This window comes from Lepidothrix coronata, unplaced genomic scaffold, assembly GCF_001604755.1.
Source record: "Lepidothrix coronata isolate B3197 unplaced genomic scaffold, Lepidothrix_coronata-1.0 Scaffold77, whole genome shotgun sequence".
NCBI lineage: Eukaryota > Metazoa > Chordata > Aves > Passeriformes > Pipridae > Lepidothrix > Lepidothrix coronata.
The window spans coordinates 1,154,305-1,169,282 of NW_016690257.1; the positions used below are offsets into that span (position 1 = coordinate 1,154,305).

Sequence of the window (14,978 nt, forward strand, 5' to 3'; positions counted from 1 at the left end):
AGATGCACAGGGCATTTGATACCATGCTGACAAGTCCAAGCAGGACTGGGAATGAAGCAAGCTCAGCTCATGGGAGAAGATGGCAGACAGCAATCTGTGTCTGGCCAGGTCCTTGCTCCCTCTTTTTCTTCCTCTGAGCATTTAGGTACACCGTGACATAAATCCTTGCTTGCCTCCCCTCTCCCAGATCCCTCAGCAAGACATTCCTGTGTGGGTTGTCCACATGCTGAGGTGACGTGGGATAAATTCCAGGCATGAAGTAGCAGTAGTGGATACCTGCTTGTCCATTAGGATCACTCTCCTACTGCAGCAAGTAGCCATGACCCTCCTATTTGGGACATCCAGTTATACCAGTCCCAAGAACAATGGTGTAGATGGGATGGGCACTCCCTGGCTCTCCTTATTTAAGCTGTGTGGGTGCTGGGACTTGGCAGTGTGAAGCAATACAGCATCACACTTTCCCCACATAGCTCCTGGCAGGGCAAATCCAACATGTGCCTGGAACAATGTTGTCTCTGGGAGGACGTAGAAGAAACCTGACGGGAGGGAGTCATTGCACAAGGTTCCTGGGGGAGGGATGTGAAAGAGAAGAGGGAACTTGTGGTGGTTATGAAAAGGTGAATGGAGTGGGAATCGAGTAGAGGAGGATGGAGACAAAGGAGGAGATGAAAAGATGTGGAGGGAAGCAGAGGTTAGATCACAGAGGACCTGGAAGGAGTTGAAGGTGGCATGGAGACACAGTGGGGCCGTGCAAGTGGGAGGTGATTACAAGGGTTCAAGTGAGGTGGGGGAGAGAAGGACACCAAGACAAGGCAGCATCATTTTGACATCACTGATTGGGAATCCTCTGCTAACACTCTGCTGCCTGTGCTTTGTCCTAGGGCACTAAATGAGAATATGGCCAATGGCATTGAAGATCTTATCGGGATCCCATTCCCGAACCACAGCAGCGAGGTGTTGTGTGGTCTGAACGAGCAGCGGCACGACGGGCTCCTCTGCGATGTCATCCTCATCGTGCAGGACCAGGAGTACCGCACCCACCGCTCCGTCCTGGCTGCCTGCAGCAAGTACTTCAAAAAACTCTTCACTACCGGCACTTTAACAGACCAGCCCTATGTTTACGAGATTGACTTTGTCAAGCCTGAAGCACTTTCTGCCATCCTCGAGTTCGCCTACACCTCAACGCTCACCATCACCACCTCAAACGTCAAGCACATCCTCAGCGCTGCCAAGATGCTGGAGATCCAGAGCATTATCAATGTATGCCTTGAAATCATGGAGCCCGACAGAGAGGCCGAAGAGGAAGATGACAAAGAGGACGAAGATGATGACGAAGATGAAGACGAAGATGAGGAGGAAGAGGAGGAGGAGGAAGTGGAAGATTTCGTCAATCAGGAGAATCTAACCGATGTACAAGAAGTAAGCTGCCACCAAAGCCCTTCTGAGTCTGATCTTACCGAAGAAGCATATCCAGAAGCACCTAAAGATTTTCCAAATCACTTCCCAGCCAGTAACTCCTCTGGACACCTGGGCATGATACGAGACTTCTCCATCGAGTCCTTGTTAAGTGAAAACCTGTACCCTAAGGCAAACATCCCGGAAAGAAGGCCAGCTCTCTCTCCCTTCACCCCCAGCTTCTTCCCCCATCTATGGAACGGAGACTTTAGCTCCTTCTCCCAGCTGGAGGAACCACAAGTAGACAACGGCCCCTTGGATCTGGTGATCAAAAAGAGGAAGATCAAGGAAGAGGAAGAGAAGGAAGACCTGCCTCCGCCTCCTTTCCCTAATGACTTCTTCAAGGACATGTTTGCCAACACCGCAGCAGCTCCCTTAGGGCATATTAAGGCAGAGACTGACTATAGCGCTTATCTGAATTTCTTAAGCGCTACCCAGTTCGGAGGAGTTTTTCCTCCATGGCCCCTGGAGGAAGAGAGGAAAATAAAGCCCAAGGCATCCCAGCAGTGCCCCATCTGCAACAAAGTCATCATGGGAGCCGGCAAGCTGCCCAGGCACATGAGGACCCACACGGGGGAGAAGCCCTATATGTGCAATATCTGTGAAGTTCGCTTTACCAGGTGTGCATTGGGTACCTCTGCCATGCGTGGGAAGGGGGATGGTGGTGGTTGGAGGGGCCGTGTCATGACCCGTGACTGATTCCTGAGCTACACTTTTCTTTTTCACCCCATAAAAAAAGTAGGAAAGAAAGCAGAGCACGAGCTCTATCCTTTCAGAAAAAAAAAAAAAAAAAAAAAGAGAAAAAAAAATGGAGTAAGGGAGGAGAGTGAGGAGGGTGGAGGAAGAAAAATGAACCTACTGATTTTTGTGGGTTGTGGATGACATCCACAACTCACTGGATCCATCCCCTCACTGGACAAAAGCTTAAATAAGTAACAGGATATTTTCAACCCCACAATAGTTCACCACAGTGGGACCAGAGTGAGCTGGAAAACAGATGGTCAAACAGCCAAGGAAGCTTCATCTCTAGTGTGCTGGGAGATGCATTGAGTTGGGAGGGCCATTTAGCCACAGGATGTAATTAGTTTGGGTTTGCACATTTTGGCACCAGTGTAGACCACAACCAAGTTGCACATGTTTACATGACAGTATCTGGGTTTTCTGAGGCTGGAACAGTCCTAATTATTATATGTTACAGTGCGGTGGGGGTCAGTCTCTTCTCCAGAATAACAGGCAACAGGACAAGGGGAAACTGCCTCAGGTTGCACGAGGGGAGATTTAGATTGGATACTGGGAAAAATTTCATCATAGAAGGGGTTGTCAAGCATTGGCACAGGCTGCCCAGGGCAGTGGTGGAGTCTCCATCCCTGAGGGGATTTAAAAAATGTGTTGTTGGGGCACCTGGGGACATGGCTTGGTGGATTTGGTAGTACTGGGGGAACAGTTAGACTCATAGAATCCCAGAATGGTTTGGGTTGGAAGGCACCTTAAAGACCATCTTGTTCCAACCCCCCTGCCATGGGCAGGGACACCTTCCACTAGACCAGGTTTATCAGAGTCCCGTCCAACCTGGCCTTGGACACTCGCAGGGATGGGGCAGCCACAGCTTCTCTGGGCAGCAATTGGAGCAGGCTATACAAATCTAATGCTCCAGCTTGAAACCCTTCCCTGCAAAGCTGGGCAAATTTAATCGGCGAGCAGAGACAAATAGATTCCTGGACCTGCTTTTGCTGAGTATAATTAATATCTAATGAGGACAATCTTTACCATAATAATAAAGCTTTCTGACAAGAGCATGGTATTTCAGCTCCTGGCTGCGTGTGAGAGACAGAGCCCTATTAAGCTGGGGCGGGAAAACCAGAGGAAAATAATCTGCGCAGTAGGCAGAGGCGAGCTCCTGACAATGGCCAGACACCTGGGGTGCTCCTGCATTCAGCCTGCCTTTTCTTCTCCTGTCCTATGATAATATTCGAATGGAAGATATGCAGATGATGAGGATTTGACCTGAAAATAAATTTCCATGCTCCCCTCCATTAACGCAGCAGACACCGCATTATGATGCGGGGAGCATCATGCCTCGGGCGGGCACATGCGACGAGAACCTGGCTCACCCTGCTATTTTTAGGGGAAGGGCCACTGCACGGTGATAATTCCTGCCTGCAGGAATTCGGATCAGGCTCCTGCTGGTGCTTCATCCCCAGGTTAGCGCTGGGTTGTTGCTTCCAGACAGGTGGTTCACCCCGGTGGTTGTGGTGGCATCCCAGGCTGGAGGGACCACCTGGCCAGCCCGTGTTACTCTCCTGCATGTGGTGCTGATTGCTGATGAGGAGATAGCTTGGCTTGACCCATCACTGACACCTTCCCTATAAGGGACATAATAGGACCAAGCCCTTCCAGAGGGCTCCCAAAGTCCTTTACGTGCAAGGGCAGCATCATTTGGCTTAGTTTGGGGAAACTGAGGCACAGAGAAATGCTGGTACTGGCTCACTTTGAAGGTTAGTAGGAGGGTTCAGGTGAGAGTTCAGGCAGCTTAAATCAGCATCATGGAGGTTAAAAGCTCCATTCAGAGCTGGTCTAGCATGGCCCACTGCTAACACAGGGTGAAACCCAACAGCTTTGACATCCCCCATATGCTCTACAGCTTCTAAATACAGACCACAGGGGTAGTGGGACTTTAACCCAGCAAAAAAACGACAAAATTGGGACTGCCCCAGTGGTGCAATCTCCCATCATCACTGATGAAAACGAAGTTGTTCGTGTGGGTCACCTGACACTGAGCTGAGCGCAGGAGGGGTTTTTCCTTCTCTAACACCCTGAGCAAAGTGGAAATCTCAAAACATTGGTTTGTTTTTAAATGCGTTTGGAAGGATTTTGAATAGCAAAAAGCTATTTGGTTTTGTTTGAGGTGGGTTTTTTTAGCCATTTGCAGCATTGCTCTGATGTGAGAACTCTCCTTTAGGAAAAAGTGTGTTTTTAAGCAAAGTGGAGTGATTGAGATGTAGGAAGAGATTTCTGTCGGGACTTCCTCAATGCTGCCACTTACATTAGTGTTTTGCTCTCAGGGGGGAATCTCGTGCTTCCTGAAAGCATCAGACTTGTGCCCCACAGTGCCTTCACTGGGGAGATGCAAGCCCAGATGGTTCCTTTTGGGGTCCCCTGGGAATGAGGTGCAGGGAAGCAGAGGTTCCCAAATGGGATTTCTGAGTGAATCAGTCCTTTGTGTTATTTCTGCGTTTTAAAAAATTGTGTAGGAGCAAATCTACTGGGGAAAATAGAGAAAATATATTTTCCTGGGTGGGGAGTCCGCCAACCTCCCCATCAGATCCCTTCCCCTCCACATCAGTAGGATGTGAGGACCCCCCATGCACCTGGATGTGCCACTCCCGCCGCCCAGGGACATCTGATCTCAGGAAGCAGGACTTCATTTAATAGCTCATTAATTTTTTTCCTTAAACAAAGGCTGCTCAGCCTCTAGTCTGCTGTTTCACCCTGCTAGAACGCTGGAGAAAACTGCAAATATTTCAGCTTTTCCACCAAGACAGCCCCAGAGTGCTCAAGGAGAAACTGTTCCAGCCGGAAAGGTTAACATTATTTGTTCCTATTATTTGTGTTGTGACAGCTCGCAGAGCCCTAATCGCTCTCCTAATGCAATTGCATTAAGGTTATTCACACACACGGAGTGTGGATCTCCGTTGGAGAGCCTGCGAGCCCAGCTCCCGGCTCACAAACCCTGTGTCCCCAACGCCACATCCTCCCCGGGGTGCTCCACCACAACCGGAGCATCCCACCCCGCCCCCAGCCTCTGAGCTGATCCAGGTAGAGCCATAAACCTTCTCTTACATCCCCCCGGGGCGTGGGGGGATTGAGTTTCTCCCTGTCTGCTGCCGGAGATGGGAAACAGCCTGAAAAGAGCTTTGCCTGTGTTTACATTATGCAGTCCTGGCACGCGGCGTGTTTATTAGGAAAAGCGATCCCGCTAGGTTAAACTTTACATATAGAGGTTTAAATTAAATTATAGGTGGGGCTGGTGGCTCTGCTTTTTATTAACGCTTCCCACCACCTCGCAGTACGAGCCCCCTGCCTTCATCCGTGTGTGCGAGTTCGCCACGTTTTATCTGCTCGGGGTGAAATTTTTCCGTGCTGCTTTGTCTTCTGCTGAACCCTTTCGGGGGAAATGCACCCTTGTGAAAATTCTTGGGAAAACAGCAGCTTTAAAAATGTCAGAGTGGGAAGTCGGGGTCTGGCCCTGAGCTTGGCGCAGGGACCGGGAGATACTTTTTTTTTCCTGTCTCCCTAAAAATCTGTAGGTGCAGGACCAGGCTGGGACCAGTTTCCCAAAGTCAGTAAAGCATCATCTGGTGAAGAAGTGGCTCTCCTCCTAGGGATACTTCTCTGTATCCTTGATCCTGAGGGATTGGTGTACAGGGGTGGCCAGACCAGGGCTGCACTCCTCATGGACTGGCTGACACCAGTGTGCTGCCAGGCATGTCACCAAAAACTTCTTCAGTGTGCACACAGGCAGGGTGGCAAAAATTAGTGCAAAGGTAGCACCTTGCATGTTTTGAGGGCTTGACCTGGCAGAATAAATGCATTTTTTTCAGGGGTGGTTTTTGTATTACATAAATCAAAATATCATAACATGTACTTATGTATTATATAATTTATAATGCAATTATATTTTTGAACCATAATAAATAGTATTATATACTGTTTAATATTTATCTAAAATATATAATAGTTTTATATGAGATAATGACATGACTCCATGTGTTCTACATACAGCCCCAGTATTAGCACTCTGGAAGGTTCATACCAAAAAGCATTTTGTAAAACAATATGAATTTTCACACTTTGCTCTTTACTTGAACTCCACTGGTGCAACCTAGCTGAGCAGTGCTCAGCTCAGTTCAGCTACAGACAGCTTTAGAGTTTTATAATCACATGCTTTAGCTGTGATTTTTTTTTTGACTGCAGAAGGAAACATTTATTGCGGGGGGAGGAAATAGTGATTGGACTGCCAGTGTGAGAAAATATTCTTGCTTTTAGATATTTGCCTTAAAAATATATATATATATATATATATTTGTAAATAAGTGCCATTTGGATGGATATTATGCTGTTCCAAGGCTGGATTTAAAAACCTTCTCCATACTGTTGAGTGAGGCTGGATGTATGATGGCCTTGGAGACCATGGCAGCGAAGGATTGAGTGCCTGGGAGCTGCACCTCTGCCAGCACCACCCTCTGTGATGCTCCTGCTCCAAATGAAAGCCTCCTGAGACACCGTGTGGTCAGTGCAAGGATAAAATGAAAGGAATATCCAAGAGGGTCTTAAATTAAGCAGTATTTTCAGCCCACGGTGCCAGACTCTTGAATCTGAACAAATTTCTTTACTTGCAAGCAGGAATAGGGCTGTGCTAAATTAGCTATTCCCTTATTTAGATATACATAGATAGATATATTCCCATGTTTAGATACTCGCCCTCTGTAACTCTGACAGGAGGGTGGAGCCAAGTGAGGGTCAGGCTCTGCTCCCCAAGGAAGGGGAAATGGCCTCAGGTTGCACCAGAGGAGGTTTAGATTGGATACTATGGAAAATTTCTTCACTGAAAGGGTTGTCCATCCCTGGCACAGGCTGCCCAGGGCAGTGGTGGAGTCCCCATCCCTGGAGGGATTTAAAAGCCCTGTGGATGTGGCACCTGGGGACAAGGGTGAGTGGTGGCCTTGGCAGTGCTGGGGGAATGGTTGGACTTGATGATCTTAGGGGTCTTCTCCAGCCTTAATGATGCTATGTTTCCCTGGTTTTGGAGTTTATTCCAGAGGGTTTTTTTCCTCCAATTTAAGCTGGTTTTGATCTCTCTGGGATGGGCTGCAAACTCCTGACATGTGTGTGTGTGATGTTTAGGTGCCCAGGAAAGAGAAGGCAAATGCAGAGGTCAACCTGCAAGAGCATCCACACACTGGGGGAAGCCCCAAGACAGGCTTCCCACCTTTCCTCTCCTGACCCAAAGAGCAAATCCAACCCCACCCCTTCCAGCCCACGCCGCCCTGACCAAGTGCCTTTTTGTCCTCTCGCAGGCAGGACAAGCTCAAGATCCACATGCGGAAGCACACGGGGGAGCGGCCGTACCTGTGCATCCACTGCAACGCCAAGTTCGTGCACAACTACGACCTGAAGAACCACATGCGCATCCACACGGGCATCCGGCCCTACCAGTGCGAGTTCTGCTACAAGAGCTTCACCCGCTCCGACCACCTGCACCGCCACATCAAGCGGCAGAGCTGCCGGATTGCGCGGCCCCGGCGCGGCCGCAAGCCGGCGGCGTGGCGGGCGGCCGGCCTGCTCTTCGCCCCCGGCAGCCCGCCCGTGGAGAGCGGCTTCGTGATGCCGCCCACGCTGGAGGAGATGAGCGGCCACCTCGGCAGCACGGCCATGTGCCTTCCCGGCCCCAGCCCCAAGCACTTCTTGAGCGGGGCCAAGGCCTCCTTCAGCCTGCAGGAGCTGGAGAGCCAGTTCGAGGAGACCCAGAGGAAGCTCTTCAGGCGGGCCCAGATGGACATGGAGAGGAACGCGGGGATCTTCGCCTTCGCCCTGGGCCACAATGAAAACCTCGCTGCCCAGCCCTTCTTCCCGCTCCCCGACCCTTGGAGCACAGGCTTCAGTGGCCTGGCAGGGCTGGGCCACGTGGCTCCCATCTCAGAGGCAAGCAACTAAACCTGCTCCCGGTCCCACCATGCGCCTGCTCTCTTCCCAGCAAGGCAGCCAGCTCCCTCGGGGCCCCCACCTGCCCTTTTGCGTCACTGGACTCCCAATAAACTCTTTGTCCCCTTGCTGACATGGGGCTTGGGGCACTGGGTTGTCCCTGGGGAGAGTAAGGAGTGGGTAGGTGCTGTGCCCCCTGGCCACTGGCACTTTAGACTCTGGATGCACTTGGCTTTGGGGCCATCAGGCACTCGCTGTCCCACCCAGCCACCCACCACTCATGGCTCCATCTGGGAAGGCCAGGCCAGGACTGCTGCTCTCTTCAACACTCCCGAAAATGTCACTTGCCTTAGTCCAGGGCACAGCCATCACTTTGAGATGGCTCTTCTGGGGGAAATACTCCCCATTTTCCACCTGCAGAGCCCACTGGACACCAACAAGCCGTCCAGACTTGGTTTTGTTCTGTTACATTCCTTGGCCCTTTTGGTCAAAAGGACTTTTCTCTTTTTGATTTTTTTTGGTATTCTTTTTTTGATTTTGTTTTTGTTTGTTTCTTTGGTTCTATTTGGATTTTTTTGTTTTTTAATTAATTCCCATGTCTGGCAGCAATATTTATCCTACAAGGGATAAAGGGGAGGGTCAAGCAGCCATGTTGGGAGAGGGAGGATCCTGGCCTTTGACTTTCTCAGCAGTATATCGGATTTATAGGGCTGGTGAAAGCCCTTGATCTGCAGCATGAGTTGGGACCCTAAAAACATGAAAAAAAAAAAAAAAAGGAGATAAAAAATCACCCAGCTGCAAAGCTGGGTGTAAAAGGGGGATTTACTTATTTTGGTTCTTTAGCTATTTCAAAATTTCAAAAGGAGAACCAAAGCCTATTTTGAGTATTTTAACTTCAGTTGTTTGAAAAGGTGAAGGAAAAGTTTTGGAAGAATCAGAAATGTTTCAATATTGAGCTTTCATTAAACCCTTGCTTTGCGAAAATGAACCACGTGGGAATTTCGAAATGAAAAAGTCGTTTCAAACCAAAGAGTCAGAATTCGCCGCCACTGACCATTCTGAAAAGTCTGGGGTTCTGTCCTTAGTTCCCTTGAATTCCTATATATATATATTTTGATGACAAAAAATTACAAAACACACTCATGTGTGTTGATGGGAAAAAATTGAGTGTGGAAATATCCCTGCTGCTTGTCTCAAGGGATCTTTGTGAAAAAGAAGTTCACTAAAGGTGTCTTGGTGGTTATATTGTCTACTTGCCAGCAAGCAGAAATGCTATTTCCTCACTCTTTGTTAGCTCAAAAGATAAGAGGGTAACATATTTAGGGTGCTCCAAGCTGAAGGTGACCAACAGGTTTGGGGTGTCTCCCTAGCATCCCTGCAGACCCCATCTTGGCTACTCCATCTAAGGGTTCTTTTGAGGCCAAAAGAGCAGCAGATTGGCTGGAATTGCCCTGTCAGCCTCCTTCAGCTCTGGAACCATGAGCTACTCTGATGGATAAAGGGTTTTGGTGAACATCTGCCTCCCATGGCTCCTCTTAGATGAGCCATGGGAGGGAGATGTGGTGGGACCCCAGTTTCAGCATTGGCTGACATGTCTTGCAGTGAGCGTCCCAGGAAGCTGGTTTTACATGAAACCGGCACTTGAATATGTAAATGGTACAAACTGGGGCTTTTTTATTTCTCTTTTTACTGTTACCTTTCAACGTCAGCAAAATCAAAGGGAATGAGAGGACCGCGGGTTCGTGAATTTTTTGGTTTGTCCATCAGTGAAGTGGTGGCTGGATGAGAACCTCCCCACCAGAGCATGGAGGGGGACACACGGGATCTGGGTTCTGCCCCCATGAGGGTTTGAAGGACTTCTGCTCTGAGACCACCCGTAGCAGAATGATCCCAAGGAACTGCCCAGCACTCGCTTCCTCCTCCACAAAAGAAATCCACAGAGACTCCACGTGCAACGAAAGTCAACGGAGAGAAAAAGAGAAGAAGAAAAAAAAAATCTTCTTAAAACTGCAACAAACTTTTTCTTTTTAATCCATATCAAGTTCTTACAACAAGCAACATTTTGCAGATGACTGGTTCCTTCAGGTGTTTTTTTGTCTACTATTCGGAGTCATTGTAAAATATCCAAAGATGCTGAGTACTGTATAATCTGCAAGGACTTGAAGCAAGGTGTTTTTTCTGTCTCGGTTTGTTTGTTAGGTTGGTTGGGTTCTTTTTTTCTTTTTTTTTTTTTTTTTCCTATTTGTCTAAGTGGGGATAAACCTTTGCAATTTTTCTATTTATAACTATTTTTATGTGATTGCTTTATGTACAAAACAACGGAAAAAAATCAAAACAAAAAAGTAGAGAGAAACACACACGCATACACACACACACACACACAGACAAAGAAATTTGCCTTAGTTACTCACGGGACAATCACCCTTAACTTTGATCGATGCTAAAAAGTGGATGGGAAAAAAAAAAAAAAAGAGAGACTAGATTCTTTTATGTATTTATTAAACTGTATTAATTGATGCTTTTAAATTATTAGCAGGACTTGATTCTCTTGCCTGTGGCCACGATGAGAAGGCAAAGCCGCTGCAGTTGCTGACCCGCGTGGCCTCAGCTTTTCGGATGTTTGCCCGGCACACAGATCTGTGCTTTCCAAAGGCACCTTTTGGAAAGCCGAAACAATCACTTCTGAATGAAGCATCGAGCTGGTACGGGCTCCACCCCGAGGGGCCGTGGGCGTTGTGATGCTGGTGATGATTGCGGAGTTAAGGTTGATTTTCCCGCGTTGGCGCTGGGTTGGGTAGGGTTGGAGGGACCTGAGTGCTGGCAGTGATTGTGTTTTGGGGGGGAGAGGGAGGATTAGAGAAAACCCTATTTCTTCCCATCTTGATGTTGTGTGGTGAGTCCAGGCCACAGGTATCCACATGTGAGCCCAGCTAAGCGTGGAGGTTGCCTTCCTGGGGCTCTGCTTCCTTTTCACAGCCAGGATGGGTGTGCTGAACAGCAGCTTTGGGCTGGAGGGTCTCGGGGCTCTGTCCCAGCTCAAGGTGTGGTGGCTTCTTATTCATCTCACCAGGCTCCAGAGGCCTGGCTGCAGCAGGGACTGATGACCAGTGGACTGATCCCACAGCATGGGCAGCAGGGGAGGGGGGGATTCTGCCCCTCTGCCCCCTCAGGTGAGATCCCACTGCAGAGCTGCCTCCAGCCCTGGGGAACAACATCAGAAGGTCCTGGAGCTGCTGGAGTGAGTCCAGAGGAGGCCACAGAGATGCTCCAAGGGCTGGATCCCCTCTGCTCTGGAGCCAGGCTGGGAGAACTGGGGGTGTTCACCTGCAGAAGAGAAAGCTCCAGGGAAACCTGAGAGCCCCTTCCAGTGCCTAAAGGGGGTTTAGAAGAAAGATTGGGACAAACTTTTTTAGCAGGACTGTTGCAATAGAACAAGGGGAAATGGTTTTAAACTGAAAGAGGGGAGATTCAGACCAGATAGAAATTTTTTACGATGAGGGTGGCAGAACACTGGAACAAGTTGCCCAGAGAGTTGGTGACTGCCCCATCACTGGAAATATTGAGAACAAGGTTGGATGGGGCTTGGAGCAACCTGTTTTAGTGGAAGGTGTCCCTGCCCATGGCAGGGAATTGAACTAGATGACCTTTCAAGGTCCCTTCCAACCCAAATCCTTTAATGATTCTGTGATTCTGTGAGCACAGCTGATGCAAACATGAGCCCTATAATTCATGTGACCACTCAGGAGTTGCAGAATTTCCTTGCTATTTTCTGAAGGAGGTGCAAAAGCTGGGAAAATAAGTGCCAGGTAGGAATGGTGGGACTAATCCCACGTCACTCACCCATTTGGAAGTGAAGTAACAAGTACCCTGTGCATATTGAGACACCTACGTGTTGACACTTTTTAGTTTTGGATGTCCTAACCTGCAACGTGATCTCCAGCCTTCCTCTGGAGCTGTCCTGACTCTGGAGGGAGGCAGGTACTGAGGGAGGGTGATTCACTCCACCCACGCTGGACCTCCCAAGGGTGGGATGAATCACCTTTGACAGCACCTGTCTCTGCTACCTACCAGGGTGCTTTCCTTTCCCATAGCTCCATGAGATAAGGGTTGTTCCCATCACCACAGCGCCCTCCTCTCTGCTCAGCTGATGGGGCAGCCTCTGAAAAAACATTTCCCAAGAGGACGGGATGCTGGCACAGCCCAGGGACCCAGGTCAGTCAGCTTGATTTCTCCCCAGTCTGTTTTAACTGGGAACGCAGTGGTAAAAAAGGATCCAAGCCCATCCTCCCAAGCCTGGGGACCAGGGATTCAGGCCCATGGGTTGTACACCCTGCTGCAATCCCAGTAAAAAACATCTCAAGTTCTTACAGCCACAGGTTATTTTCCTTCCTTCACACTCCTGAGAAGGACCCCACAGCATCAGATGCTCAGGCAGGGGTCCAGATCTGCAGGCAGAATCCAAAAACATGTCTTGAGAAGACGGAAATGTCAATCCCCCTCCCAGGGCAGGTGGTTGGTCATTGAGCATCTCACCTGTGCTTGGAGTCTGCATGACCACGGCAGGGTCATCCCAGAAATAGTGTGTTTCTGAGCATAAAAAAAAATTACAAAATTAGATTAATGACTTTTTAGCTATTTAAATATACTTTTTTTTCCCAAATCTTGCACCTTTTGACCCCATTTTATGCTCATATTCTGGTTTGCTTATAAAGCCAAAATAGCAACAAAGCAAAAAACCAAACCAAACCAAACCAAACAAAAAAATAGAGGGAGATTTGCAAGGGGGAGAGTGAAAAATCTGAAAATTGCTCGGAGGAGCTGTGAGTTAATCAGACACATGGGAATCACAGAAAGGAACCAGCTCCAGTAAATGCTTGTTAGCAGCAACATATGGCCACACGCTTGCCCCTGAACAGCTGCTGTTATCTGCTGGAGCATCCAGGCCGTGGAGGGGGAACCAGTGCAGGGGGTGATGCTGCACATGCAGTGTTTGCTTGCACCAGGGTTTGCTGCCAAAGGAGCATCTCCTGAGTGCAAGTGGCAGGGAGCTGGATGGGCAGCTCCTTGCCGTTGGCTCAAGACCCTTTGCTGAGTGTTGCAAAAGCCTCTTCCTGCAGGAGAAATTGCATACAAAAAAAAAAAAATTAAATGTATTTTAAAAAGGAAAGAGCAAGCCTGCAGTTCGGGGGAGTGAGAGGCTTTTCCATCTGCCAATCACCTGCAGAAAAAAAAAAATAAAAGGAGAGCCTAAAATGTTTTATACTCGAATATGTGGCCCTCAGCAGGACTCCCAGTGACACCAGTGGTGCTAAAAATGCTGCCCCATCTCTGCTCTGTTTGTGCTCTGCCTGCAGCCCCCTGGGACCTGCAATACCCTCCCATCCTTTCCCACCTATTTTGGAGATTAGTGCTTTGTTTGCAGTCTCAGTGCCCTGAAGCTGAAGGATTTTGTGGTTGCAGAGGAAAGTTTTAAGATAAGTGAGTAAATGAAGCAAGACCCCCAAACCATCTCCGTTCTAAGAAGACGTTGTGTTTGGCAGCAGGTCACCCACAGCTGGGTTTTAGGGTCTGCCTTTTGGTGCCTCTGACAGTGTGCACCTCCTTGGTCTGCGCCTGAGTTTCTTTCCAAGCCAAAAATAAAAAGGGAAGAAAAGAGTGAAAAACCCCTTCTTGTGGAAACCCCACATAGTCCGAGCCCAACTGAACTGAGCTCCTTCCCACCTCCCAGCCCCACCTTTGGGATCTCCTCCAGAAGGAGAGAAAATACCTGTGGCTTGGAAATACCTATTTTTTTTCCTTGTTTTCCTGTGTTGAACTGATGTTTTACATGACTTGCACTATTTGCTGTAGGGCAGGATACTGTTAGGTTTCTTTGTTTCAGTCTCTTGTTTGGTTGCGACTCCTCTTGGCTAAGAAAACAGCGGTCCTGTACACGTACCTGCTGCACATCTTACACCCTGGAGAAAATAAACTGTTACCTGAAGCACCGAGTGGCTCGTGTGTCCTTAACGCTGCTGTGGGGCTGCGGAAGTTACAGCACCAGGTTAATGTTTGGACTTGATGATCTGTGAGGTCTTTTCCAACCCAAAAGATTCTGTGATCAAATGACGGTGGGTGATAGACCGTTTTGTGGTGGCCCCCCTGGGTGACCCTTCATGTGGCATCTGGGCTGTCACCACAGGGGTGCATGGGCTGAGGAGCAGCCCCTGGTGATGCCCCCAACCCCGGCATGAAATACTGTGCTGGGAAAAAAAAATAATATTTAAGTACAATTGGGGTTTTTTTTCCCCCGAGGTCTGTGCACCTGCTTTGTGCAGCTCCCGGCAACTCAAACTTGGACTGCCCTCGTGTGGTGGCCTGGTGGCAGCTCTGCCGCTGAAGCGATGCTGGGGACTTAGAAATTACACAGATCACACGTGAGCTGGAAAGGACCCACAAGGATCGTCGAATCCATCTCTTACGTGAATGGCCCGAAGGGATCGAACCCACAACGTTGGTGTTATCAGCACCATGACATTAGAGGGTTGGTACCCACACCTGGAGCTGTTTTGGGGTCTCAGTTGCCCCAGGGCATGCACGATCCCCAACCACCTCTCATCACCCCTAGCCACATCTGCCTGCCAGGCAGAGGAGATACAAACTTCAGCCACATCCAGAGGGAGTTTAATGGATGGACTCGATGACCTTGAGGGTCTTTTCCAACCTAAATATTTCTATGATTGTAAGAATTTTTTACCCTTAGTTAACCACAACCAAATAATTAGGCCAGTGAGGCTGGGAACGTGCCACAGCTATTGGTGGCCTCATGAGAACCTTGATTT

The 14,978-nt window shown here is 48.9% G+C and overlaps 1 protein-coding gene across 1 annotated transcript; it reads left to right on the top strand.

Annotated features, from left to right (window-relative positions):
• The first annotated feature begins 894 nt into the window (after nucleotides 1-894).
• Nucleotides 895-11,294, top strand: ZBTB7C (zinc finger and BTB domain containing 7C). Its single transcript, XM_017819739.1, has 2 exons — nucleotides 895-2,075; nucleotides 7,533-11,294. Exons 1-2 carry the CDS (start codon nucleotides 898-900, stop codon nucleotides 8,167-8,169), a joined length of 1,815 nt encoding a protein of 604 aa, XP_017675228.1. The 5' UTR covers nucleotides 895-897; the 3' UTR covers nucleotides 8,170-11,294.
• Nucleotides 11,295-14,978: the final 3,684 nt, after the last annotated feature.

Excerpts from the sequence above, each read along its gene's own strand:
- ZBTB7C (XM_017819739.1), top strand. The coding sequence starts at position 898 with ATGGCCAATGGCATTGAAGATCTTATCGGGATCCCATTCCCGAACCAC. Across the intron at positions 2,076-7,532 it reads TGTGAAGTTCGCTTTACCAG|GCAGGACAAGCTCAAGATCC; the intron begins GTGTGCATTGGG and ends GTCCTCTCGCAG.